This window comes from Neoarius graeffei, chromosome 15, assembly GCF_027579695.1.
Source record: "Neoarius graeffei isolate fNeoGra1 chromosome 15, fNeoGra1.pri, whole genome shotgun sequence".
Taxonomy (NCBI): domain Eukaryota; kingdom Metazoa; phylum Chordata; class Actinopteri; order Siluriformes; family Ariidae; genus Neoarius; species Neoarius graeffei.
Window position 1 is genome coordinate 59347247 of NC_083583.1, and position 12978 is coordinate 59360224.

The 12978-nt window shown below is 43.4% G+C and overlaps 1 protein-coding gene across 1 annotated transcript in view; it reads right to left on the reverse strand.

The window, feature by feature from the left end:
* The window catches only part of ly75 (lymphocyte antigen 75), a 123845-nt gene that overhangs the window by 75760 nt on the left and 35107 nt on the right, over window positions 1–12978 (reverse strand). Inside the window, exons 3-7 of the mRNA XM_060941729.1 lie at window positions 8747–8920; window positions 6383–6538; window positions 3873–3983; window positions 1653–1784; window positions 1378–1572 (exon numbers count right to left, since the gene is read on the reverse strand). Of these exons, the coding sequence (XP_060797712.1) occupies window positions 1378–1572; window positions 1653–1784; window positions 3873–3983; window positions 6383–6538; window positions 8747–8920 (768 nt within the window). The remainder of the gene's footprint in view (window positions 1–1377; window positions 1573–1652; window positions 1785–3872; window positions 3984–6382; window positions 6539–8746; window positions 8921–12978) is intronic.

Genomic DNA, 12978 nt, shown 5'->3' on the forward strand with positions numbered 1-12978 from the left:
TTAAGGAGCTGAAACTCCTAAACCCTTCATCCAGTTTTAATGTGGATCCCCTCAAATGAAAGCTGAAAGTCGGGACTTTATGTCCATTATATAACTATAACTTGAATACATTTCAGTAAACGGGTAAAAAAACAAAATTTGTGTCAGTGTCCAAATATATATGGACCTAACTGTAGGTCCATAGTTACTATTAATCATGAATAGCAACTCATATATGGACTTTCTTTTGGCACCAAAAAATTTGATCTAGAGTGGCCTTGAAAGGTCAACTCAATGACCTGCATATTTTCAATGGCTTGTATTATGAAAATGGTGCGAATGATTGTGAATAGGAAGTCATATATGGGCTTTCATTTGGGAACATTGGTTTTGCCCCGGAGTGACCTTGACAGGTCAGATCAATGATCCGCATATTTTTCACTGGCCTGCATCAAGAAATTGGTGAAAGATAGGAACTTCGTTAATATTATTAACCATGGAAGTACAGGGTGTTTCAAAGAAAAATTTGATATCGTTTCACAATCTAATAACTTTGCCAATTCTTGGTCAACTGACCTCAAATTTTAACAGCATGTGTGGAAACGGGTCAAAATTTTATATGTTTTTTTTTTCATCTTTTTAGGTACAGAAATGCCATTCGCTGGAAAAGAAAAGGCGTTTTGCGTGGCAGAGTACGCTCGAACAAGACTGTGCAGCGCGCAGTTATGAGAGAATTCTCTAAAAACGCACCAGCTGCAATACAGATTTGGACACGGCACAGAAAGTTCAAAGAGGAAGGCCGTGTGCCGTGCCTCAGGCGGCGCGCATATTGAGAATTTGTGAAATCGTTCATGGAATCCACATACCTTTGAATTTCTCATTCAAATTTTGAGGAATAAATTTTATTTTGCTCAACATTAAGCCTGTTCGGGTTCATTTGCCTAGACTATGTAGTTTCTGGGATATTTACATCGCAGATTTTTGGAAACACCCTGTATTATATCTTTTTGTCATCAGATTCCAGACAAGTGGCCTCATTTCTCTCACCTTGACCTTTGTCCCAAGGCCTCAGGTGTGGAAATGGGATACCATTGTGCCCTTGACACGGTACCTCTAGTTGTTATTATTATTACAGTTGCTGGGGGCGTCGTGGCTCAGGTGGATAAGGCGCCATACCATAAATCCGGTGACCCGGGTTCGATTCTGACCCGAGGTCATTTCCCGATCCCTCCCTGTCTCTCTCCCGCTCATTTCCTGTCTCTACACTGTCCTATCCAATAAAGGTGGAAAAAAAACCAAAAAAAATATTTAAAAAAAAATTTATTACAGTTGCTAAAATATAGAACCTGTAGCTTGTGGGCGAGTCGGTAGGAAATGACAGGTTATGGTTATGCCTACTTCCTGTGTAATGCATGGTGATCATATGCATGTCCTCCAGACTGTGGATGCTGGTCAGGTGAGCGCCGTTCTCTCCACACACTTTCTGCGCCTCTGCATAACTCTTCTTTTCCTCCATCTGTGCTCCATAAAGATTATAGCAAAACCCCTGCCATGGGAACCATTCGTTCTCACACTCCGTGTGCACCCATTTATCTAGAGAGAACACAAACATCTGAAATAAATATCGATTATTTTCTCATACTGACACTGTTGTGACATGGTTTATGTCCCACCTGGAGTCTTTGCCTGGTCGCTGTTCTCTTTTTTCTCACAGATATAGGGCAGCTTCTTCTCACATAACTCGCCACCAAACCGCAAATTAGGGCGCAACACCCCACAGTCTTGTGACATCAAAACCTGCTGGTCTGAAAACATGACACTATTAAATTTCCACACAGGAAAAAAAAAAAGTCTTTGATCGGCTTGTTTTACAGAAGCATTTATGACAGCTAATGAAAGTACGAGACTGTGCACGGTTTTTTCGAAAGCACACAATGGAAAGGACTCGGGCAGACTGATGTTCCTCCCACCACATTCTGAAAATACATGAGCTAAATACATGGATAAAAAGGTCCTATTCAAGCAGAACACACGCATCCACATCAACAGTGACCCCGGTGACAACAAAAGGTCTATTGTCCTTTGGCCGGAGACTAACACACTTGCACTGCACAAAGGTGGTGGGACTGACCCATCTCTAGCCAGAACAATGGCAGACGCTGTACACAGTGTTTCAAACAAGTCTGAATGTTTGCTGTGATACAAAGAACGACAGGTCATGTTGCACAGCTTCATCGTATGTACACCGTGTGTTAAAACAATAAACTACAACCCCGATTCCAAAAAAGGTGGGACAAAGTACAAATTGTAAATAAAAACGGAATGCAATGATGTGGAAGTTTCAAAATTCCATATTTTATTCAGAATAGAACATAGATGACATATCAAATGTTTAAACTGAGAAAATGTATCATTTAAAGAGTAAATTAGATTTTTAAATTTCATGACAACAACACATCTCAAAAAAGTTGGGACAAGGCCATGTTTCCCACTGTGAGACATCCCCTTTTCTCTTTACAACAGTCTGTAAACGTCTGGGGACTGAGGAGACAAGTTGCTCAAGTTTAGGGATAGGAATGTTAACCCATTCTTGTCTAATGTAGGATTCTAGTTGCTCAACTGTCTTAGGTCTTTTTTGTCGTATCTTCCGTTTTATGATGCGCCAAATGTTTTCTGTGAGTGAAAGATCTGGACTGCAGGCTGGCCAGTTCAGTACCCGGACCCTTCTTCTACGCAGACATGATGCTGTAATTGATGCAGTATGTGGTTTGGCATTGTCATGTTGGAAAATGCAAGGTCTTCCCTGAAAGAGACGTCGTCTGGATAGGAGCATATGTTGCTCTAGAACCTGGATATACCTTTCAACATTGATGGTGTCTTTCCAGATGTGTAAGCTGCCCATGCCACACGCACTAATGCAACCCCATACCATCAGAGATGCAGGCTTCTGAACTGAGCGCTGATAACAACTCGGGTCGTCCTTCTCCTCTTTAGTCCGAATGACACGGTGTCCCTGATTTCCATAAAGAACTTCACATTTTGATTCGTCTGACCACAGAACAGTTTTCCACTTTGCCACAGTCCATTTTAAATGAGCCTTTCCCCAGAGAAGACGTCTGCGCTTCTGGATCATGTTTAGATACGGCTTCTTCTTTGAACTATAGAGTTTTAGCTGGCAACGGCGGATGGCACGGTGAATTGTGTTCACAGATAATGTTCTCTGGAAATATTCCTGAGCCCATTTTGTGATTTCCAATACAGAAGCATGCCTGTATGTGATGCAGTGCCATCTAAGGGCCCGAAGATCACGGGCACCCAGTATGGTTTTCCGGCCTTGACCCTTACGCACAGAGATTCTTCCAGATTCTCTGAATCTTTTGATGATATTATGCACTGTAGATGATATGTTCAAACTCTGCAATTTTACACTGTCGAACTCCTTTCTGATATTGCTCCACTATTTGTCGGCGCAGAATTAGGGGGATTGGTGATCCTCTTCCCATCTTTACTTCTGAGAGCCGCTGCCACTCCCAGATGCTCTTTTTATACCCAGTCATGTTAATGACCTATTGCCAATTGACCTAATGAGTTGCAATTTGGTCCTCCAGCTGTTCCTTTTTTGTACCTTTAACTTTTCCAGCCTCTTATTGCCCCGTCCCAACTTTTTTGAGATGTGTTGCTGTCATGAAATTTCAAATGAGCCAATATTTGGCATGAAATTTCAAAATGTCTCACTTTGGACATTTGATATGTTGTCTATGTTCTATTGTGAATACAATATCAGTTTTTGAGATTTGTAAATTATTGCATTCCGTTTTTATTTACAATTTGTACTTTGTCCCAACTTTTTTGGAATCGGGGTTGTAAGACTTTGTCATAAAAACTTTCATTACCTGCTTCCCAGGGGAAATAAACTAAAGGTGATGCATCGGACCATTGCCATCCTTGCGCCCAGTCCAGTTGGTTCAGCCCAATCCACAGCTCCTCCGGTAAATCTTTGGTTACTTTGGGTGTAGAAATACATTTGAGACATTTCAGTGTTTACGTAGCAATTATACGCAACTAAAAGAATCTGCATGCTTGAATAAATTTATACTATGACGAGGTTTCAAAGTTACAGAATCAGTAAACCAAAACCATAGCTCCGACTGATTAAAGTCTAGATTAGGGGTTCCCAAGCTTGGGGTCGGGTCGACTGATTTATAAATGGCGTCATGACTCGTGACGGAAATCTCAGAGGAAACGGATTTGGTGTACTAATATTTTCAAATGGCATGGTGGTAAAAAGTTATTTTAGGTTTTTTCTGTTATCCTGACTCCTGTAATTCAGCAATAAAAATGGAAACTCATCATGTCCATCAAAATCTACTGTACAGTAGGTTGTGTCTCAAACGTCACACTCGTGCACTACAGACTGTTCCTGAATACTGCGACTAATGACGCCGAGTGTTCGGAAAACCTCTCGTGCTTCTTTCAAATCTATCAGAAAGGTCTGGTTTTATACCAGCTTTCTGAATTATTGAATAATTTCGAACACGAGGTCGGCATTTCTGGATTGAGACACAGCTCATGACAACAATCATGATGACAGCTCATCGCTGTGTTTAACACATCACCGTGGATATATAAAATAAAAACATAATTGCTAAACATTTTACAGTTTGACTTGGAAACCACGGGGCGGCACAGCGGTGCAACGTCGCCTCACAGCAAGATGGTTCTGGGTTCGAGCCCGGTGGCCGACGGCAGCCTTTCGAGTGTGGGGTTTGCATGTTCTCCCTGTGTCTACGTGGGTTATCCCTTAAGCCTAGGTCACAACCGGACGTACGATTTTTTTGGCCGTGCGATTTTTGGCATTTCCCAAATCGCTGCGTTTTTTTCTGTTCGTGGAGAAAGATGCACGTTGGCCGTAAGTTTGTCTTGCAACCTGAAAAAAAAAAAAAAAAAAAAACGTAAGCGCCCGTAGAGTTTGTTTGACATGACAAAGAACCTCTGCGGCCGGTCTACGGCTCGAAAATCAGCACGTCACACGCATGCCCTCCATGCGTTTCTCGCGTTTTTTGCACGTAGACCGGCCGTAGGAGCACGTACGGCCGGTTGTGACCTAGGCTTTACAGTCCAAAGACGTGCAGGTTAGGTTAATCAGTGGCTTGAAACTGACCGTGAGCGTGAATGGTCGTGTGTCTCTGTTGCCTCTTTTCCACCAAAGCAGTTCCAGGGCTGGTTCGGGGCCAGTGCTTAGTTTGGAACCGGGTTTTCTGTTTCCACTGACAAAGAACTGGCTCTGGGGCCAGAAAAAACGGTTCCAGGCTAGCACCAACTCTCTGCTGGGCCAGAGGAAAGAACCGCTTAAGTCAGCGGGGGGCGGAGTTGTTAAGACCAACAACAATAACAAGACCGTGAAAGATCGCCATTTTTAAGTGACGAGAAGCAGCAGCTGTACAAACGCGAAGTCATCCATTATTATTGTTGTTGCTGCTTCTTCCGTGTTGTTTTTGCTTCGATATTCGAGCCAAGGTTTATGCAAACGTAGCGACATAACTGACGTATACAGCGATGTAATGACGTGTCTTCCCTTAGCACCGTGAGCTATGGAAAAGCAAACTGGTTCTCAGCTGGCTCGCAAGTTGAACGAGTTGTGAACCAGCACCAGCCCCGAACCAGCCCTGGAACTGATTTGGTGGAAAAGGGGTAAACGTGTGTCAGCCCTGTGATCATCTGGCGACTTGTCCAGGGTGTACCCCGCCTCTCGCCCATAGTCAGCTGGGATAGGCTCCCTAGGCGACCCTGTAGGACAGGATAAGCGGTTACAGATAATGGACGTATGGACTTGGAAACCAGATGGACAGGGACGTTACAGAATCAGAAACGGTTGCACTGTCTAGCGGAGGTGTAGACAAGATACAGCGCGTGTGTGAATAATGATCATGTGCGAACACCACCGTCCCACTCGGCTAGGAAGTCAGTGTGAGGAATATTCCTTTCGCTACCAGTCACTTATGTTACATATACACGTACGGTTACGGACATACGGTACAGTAACAGTAGGACCAAATGTTATAGTAAGCCTATATTATAATTTTGAATTTTTTTTCAAAACCTAGGGTGATGATCAAGGCTTGGATTTGTAGAGGATTTTTAACGTCCACCTGCCCAAAAGCTTTGGGAACCCCTGGTGTACATGGACGCCGTGAGCGTCACCCCCCCATGGTTACCGATACAATATCATTTGGAATATTGTAGCATTGTCTGATATGTAATAAATCTATTACGAACCACTTCTGACCGTATCCCAATAAGTCTTTCTGTAAAAGTAGGCAGAGCTGCTAACGTTTCCTGCTCCTCACTGCACGCCACCACACTGTGAAGGATAAAGGGTGCGTTTGTGTATAATCATATTTACAGTTCTGCAGCTCACGAGGACTGGAAACACTGAGCAAGTCTCCACCCTGACTACGGCAGGCATCCCGTGCTTCGTGCCAAGGAACCATCGCTGTAGAAACCACCTGGTAACACTGACCATCGAAGGGACCTTCCCATAATGAGCCGCATCCCTCTTCTGAGACAGACATCGTGTGACCATGTAGGATGAGAGAGAGAGAGAGAGAGAGAGAGAGAGAATGCATGAAAGGAGATAGATATAGAAAAAGAGAGACAGATCTTCAACAAAATCAATTCTTTCAATCATTCCATACACTGCACAGCTTCCTGTTTTATTAATATCTGCTCTAGGATATATACAGTGGGGCAAAAAAGTATTTAGTCAGCCACCAGTTGTGCAAGTTCTCCCACTTAAAAAGATGAGAGAGGCCTGTAATTTTCATCATAGGTACACTTCAACTATGAGAGACAGAATGGGGGGAAAGAATCCAGGAAATCACATTGTAGGATTTTTAATGAATTAATTGGTAAATTCCTCGGTAAAATAAGTATTTGGTCACCTACAAACAACCAAGATTTCTGGCTCTCACAGACCTGTAACTTCTTCTTTAAGAGGCTCCTCTGTCCTCCACTCGTTACCTGTATTAATGGCACCTGTTTGAACTCGTTATCAGTATAAAAGACACCTGTCCACAACCTCAAACAGTCACACTCCAAACTCCACTATGGCCAAGACCAGAGAGCTGTCAAAGGACACCAGAAACAAAATTGTAGACCTGCACCAGGCTGGGAAGACTGAATCTGCAATAGGTAAGCAGCTTGGTGTGAAGAAATCAACTGTGGGAGCAATTATTAGAAAATGGAAGACATACAAGACCACTGATAATCTCCCTCGATCTGGGGCTCCACGCAAGATCTCACCCCGTGGGGTCAAAATGATCACAAGAACGGTGAGCAAAAATCCCAGAACCACACGGGGGGACCTAGTGAATGACCTGCAGAGAGCTGGGACCAAAGTAACAAAGGCTACCATCAGTAATACACTACGCCGCCAGGGACTCAAATCCTGCAGTGCCAGACGTGTCCCCCTGCTTAAGCCAGTACATGTCCAGGCCCGTCTGAAGTTTGCTAGAGAGCGTTTGGATGATCCAGAAGAGGATTGGGAGAATGTCATATGGTCAGATGAAACCAAAATAGAACTTTTTGGTAAAAACTCAACTTGTCGTGTTTGGAGGAGAAAGAATGCTGAGTTGCATCCAAAGAACACCATACCTACTGTGAAGCATGGGGGTGGAAACATCATGCTTTGGGGCTGTTTTTCTGCAAAGGGACCAGGACGACTGATCCGTGTAAAGGAAAGAATGAATGGGGCCATGTATCGTGAGATTTTGAGTGAAAACCTCCTTCCATCAGCAAGGGCATTGAAGATGAAACTTGGCTGGGTCCTTTCAGCATGACAGTGATCCCAAACGCACCGCCCGGGCAACGAAGGAGTGGCTTCGTAAGAAGCATTTCAAGGTCCTGGAGTGGCCTAGCCAGTCTCCAGATCTCAACCCCATAGAAAATCTTTGGAGGGAGTTGAAAGTCCGTGTTGCCCAGCAACAGCCCCAAAACATCACTGCTCTAGAGGAGATCTGCATGGAGGAATGGGCCAAAATACCAGCAACAGTGTGTGAAAACCTTGTGAAGACTTACAGAAAACGTTTGACCTCTGTCATTGCCAACAAAGGGTATATAACAAAGTATTGAGATGAACTTTTGTTATTGACCAAATATTTATTTTCCACCATAATTTGCAAATAAATTCTTTAAAAATCCTACAATGTGATTTCCTGGATTCTTTCCCCCCATTCTGTCTCTCATAGTTGAAGTGTACCTATGATGAAAATTACAGGCCTCTCTCATCTTTTTAAGTGGGAGAACTTGCACAATTGGTGACTGACTAAATACTTTTTTGCCCCACTGTAAATCTTTTACAACAGGTTTCAACTAAGAGATAACGTCCAGAAATCAGGGTGATGGTGGATCTTGATCATGGCCCATCCTGGAAACAATGGGCACACCGCACCCCTGCACGTGATGTCAGGATTGAGTCTCGGACCCTAGACCTGTGATGCAGCAACCTTACTGTCTGCATCACCATGGAGCTCAGCGGGTTCGTTATTTTCACTTCTAACCTGCTCACGTCATATAAAGTGCACCGATTTAGAACTGGGACCAAGTTTTAGACCTGTTGCTAGTAAAGCCAATCAGAAATAAGTAACAGTGGACATTGTAGAAAAGAATATTCTTTATAACCATGCTTTCAAAGCAATTTATTACTGCACCAAAAAGAAAAAAAATTAACTATCCAAACTCCGAAAAAGAAGGAAGGATGTAAGCTCACCGTATTTTAGACAGTTTCCCCACTTACGATCCTCATCATAGTTCTCAGTTGTGGAACACCAGGGGAACGACTGGGTGGCTTCACCCTGAAGGCAGCTGTGGTACCAGGTGTTCTTGTATAGGAAGGGGAATGTGCAGGGCGCACCGTTGGAGTTACCGCCGCTAGTGTGAATCGCTAGGAACACACACACACACACACACACACACACACAAACGAGGGTTTATTACAAACAGAACAAAGGGTTTATTACAGACAGACAGAAGGAGTGTGTAAAGTATATACAGTGCCCTCTACGATTATTGGCACCCCTTGTAAATATTAGTAAAAAAAAAAAAAACACCACAAATCCACCTTTTGGTGAAGTTGCTCCATCTCACACTGGAAAAAAAAAAAAAGAGAAATCCAAATCGATTTATTCAGAGAAAAACAAAATCCCTCATCAAGAAATAATTATTAAAAAAAAAAAAAAAAAAAACACACGTGCCACTATTATCGTCACCCCTGCATTTAATACTTTGTACAGCCTCCTTTGCAGTAAATCAGCACCGAGTCTCTTGTATAACATTTTATAAGGTTGGAGATACAGAGCAGGGCATCACAGCCCATTTCTCTCTACGCAATCTTTCCACATCATCCAGGGTCCTCGGCCCTCTCGTGCTCGCTCCTCTTCAGCTCAGCCCACAGGGTTTCACTGGGGTTCAGCTCAGGGGACCGAGATGTTCATGACAAGCTTCATTCTGTTCTCAGTGAACCATTTGGGTGTTGATTTGGACATCAGATCATTGTCCTGCTGGAAGATCCAATGACAACCCAGTTTTAGTTTCCTGGCAGAAGCAGCCAGATTGTGATTTAAAATCAGGGATCCCAGCAGTAATTGAAAAAAATAGAGGAATGTAAGAAACTATCAGCAGGGGTCAAGGGCGCTGCAAGCCCCCTGAAGCTGTTGAGATTTGAACATTTAAAGATGCTATAGAACACATTTTTTACATAGATTTAACATAGAAAAGCAACAGAATTTAACAATAATGTGGATCCATTTGATGCCATATTTTGTAATCAATGACATAAGTGGCAAAAAAAATGTGTTATTTAGCTATAAAAATTAGATGAAAATGTAGCTTTGAAGAATATACTTCTTCTTACCCGGACACCGTTCCGCTATCTCTTTTATGGACGATATCTTTTTTCCACGACATATTCAGGGCTGTGAAATTGTAAATAAGAAATCCGAGGAAAAGGGGGGGTCTGGGGGGCACAGCCCCCCAGCATAAGCCGGGGGGACACCAAGCCATTTTAGGTGTTATATGGTGTATTCTGAGCATTTCCTGCAAGTAAAAAATTGATCTCAACAAGTAAATATTTGACTAGTCTTGGTCTTCATTTTGCCATATAAAATACCTATCAACAGTTTTCTCTTTTAAAATGAAAGATCCATGTAAAATACCTTGAAATATCTAATAAGTGCCTATGTATTTTATCTCTTAATCAAAATAAAAGTAAAAAAAATGTGTAAATAATTTAAAGAAATGTTAATAAAAGAAACCTTTGATAGGCCTTTCAAAATGGCTTTGTGAAAAATCATGCTCAATATTTAAGTGAGAGATACCTGTTGTCTTCCAAATTACACTTAATTCTTGTATTATGTCCTGGCTTTTTCCAAGAATCTCTCACAATGTCTCTTGTCTACAGAGCAAAAGTTTTATAAAAAAAAAAAAAAAACACAACAACTAAATGTTTCTTATCTAATATATTATTTACATCTTTTCTTTTACTTCTGGCTCCTTCTATTCCTCTTTGCATCACTCCCAGCTATTTCTTTCAATTCATCTTTCAGTAAGGCTATTAGTTCTATAGTATTTGCATTCGGGGCGGCATGGTGGTGTAGTGGTTAGCGCTGTCGCCTCACAGCAAGAAGGTCCGGGTTCGAGCCCCGTGGCCGGCGAGGCCCTTTCTGTGCGGAGTTTGCATGTTCTCCCCGTGTCCGCGTGGGTTTCCTCCGGGTGCTCCGGTTTCCCCCACAGTCCAAAGACATGCAGGTTAGGTTAACTGGTGACTCTAAATTGACCGTAGGTGTGAATGTGAGTGTGAATGGTTGTCTGTGTCTATGGCTACGTTTACACTAGACCGTATCTGTCTCGTTTTCTTCGCGGATGCACTGTCCGTTTACATTAACCCCCCTGAAAAAGCGGGGAAACGGGAATCCGTCAGCGTCCACGTATTCAATCCAGATCGTGTCTGCTCCGGTGCTGTGTAAACATTGAGAATACGCGAATACGCTGTGCTGAGCTCTAGCTGGCGTCTCATTGGACAACGTCACTGTGACATCCACCTTCCTGATTCGCTGGCGTTGGTCATGTGACGCGACTGCTGAAAAACGGCGCAGACTTCCGCCTTGTATCACCTTTCATTAAAGAGTATAAAAGTATGAAAATACTGCAAATACTGATGCAAATACTGCCCATTGTGTAGTTATGATTGTCTTTAGGCTTGCCATCCTTCCACTTGCAAGTAGTAAGTGATATGCGCTGGGATCACACACACAGCGGCTCAGTCCCGAATCGTGGCTTGTTCACTTCACTCGTGCGCTCTGTGAGCTGCGCAGGGCCGGAGTGCGCACCCTCCAGAGGGCACTTGCTGTTCAGGGCGGAGTGATTTGGAGCGCAGGATGCCTGCGGAGCCAAGCGTATCCGCGTATTGGTGTTGCTGTGTGCACGGCTAACGGTTTTAGTGTAAACGCGAATCGTTTTAAGAACGTTAATCTGATGATCCGCTGATTCGACGTAATGTAAACGTAGCCTATGTGTCAGCCCTGTGATGACCTGGCGACTTGTCCAGGGTGTACCCCGCCTTTTGCCCGTAGTCAGCTGGGATAGGCTCCAGCTCGCCTGCGACCCTGTAGAAGGATAAAGTGGCTACAGATAATGAGATGAGATGAGTATTTGCATTCCTCTATTAAAGCTATTTACAAAATGTTCATAGTCTGTCAAACAGCATCTAATGAAAGTCTTTTAATTTTCTTTTCTTTAACACCATCTCTTTCAGTTTTGCAAACTTGTTCTTTTTCATCTTTTCCTTCAGTCTGTCTGTGTTCTTTTCTAGCCCTCTTTGCATCTCTCTCAAACACCTCCTTAGCTTTCCTTTTTGATGGCATCTTAACCATGTCTGATCTTACACCCTGTAAGTACAGAATTCACGTACGCGGTGCCAGGTCACGCAATAGCTATTTTTAGCTCTGTCATTCGCAGTCAAGACGTGTTCCACGCTCAGCTGGCATAAAACTCCGCGAGTCCGGCAGTATTGAGCCGCCGGTCTCGTGCAAGGCGATTAAAACCGACTAGACCCCCACAATGATTTTTAATGCAAAAATAGACGTTTTGTGAAGATGATATTTTTCACGACAGAATCCGCGGTGCGGAAATTTCACAGCCCTGCATATTGAATTAAGTTCAACGCATTAGAAACAAAAGCATGAACGGAGTTAAAACACATTTTCTAGCAAATGGGTGCAGCCATATTGTTTTCTCGTTCTATCGCGTACAGTCTCGCGGTATTTACATCAATTTAACTTCCGAGTGTTCCCGAATGTCAACGAGAACAAACGAAGCTGACAAAAACGTCGCTAAACAAGCAAACCAAATCAGAACGTATTCTGCTGGTCATTTTACTTAAACATTTTTAACGACTATACAAGAGATTTTAAAAAAAAAAAAAAAAAAAAAAACAACCACCACTTTGGCTAGAAAAATAGCGGAATTCCGCTAAATAGCGGACGTCTGGGATCCCTGTAAAATGTCCTGGGATTTCATGGAGTCCATTACCCCTTTTCCACCAAATCAGTTCCAGGGCTGGTTCGGGGTCGGTGCTGGTTCACAACTCGTTCAACTTGCGAGCCAGCTGAGAACCAGTTTGCTTTTCCATAGCTCGCGGTGCTAAGGGAAGACACGTCATTACGTAGCTGTATACGTCAGTTACGTCGCTACGTTTGCATAAACCTTGGCGCGAATATCGAAGCAAAAACTACACGGAAGAAGCAGCAGCAGCAGCAACAACAATTATAATGGATGACTTCGGGCGGCACGGTGGTGTAGTGGTTAGCGCTGTCGCCTCATAGCAAGAAGGTCCGGGTTCGAGCCCCGGGGCCGGCGAGGGCCTTTCTGTGCGGAGTTTGCATGTTCTCCCCGTGTCCGCGTGGGTTTCCTCCGGGTGCTCCGGTTTCCCCCACAGTCCAAAGA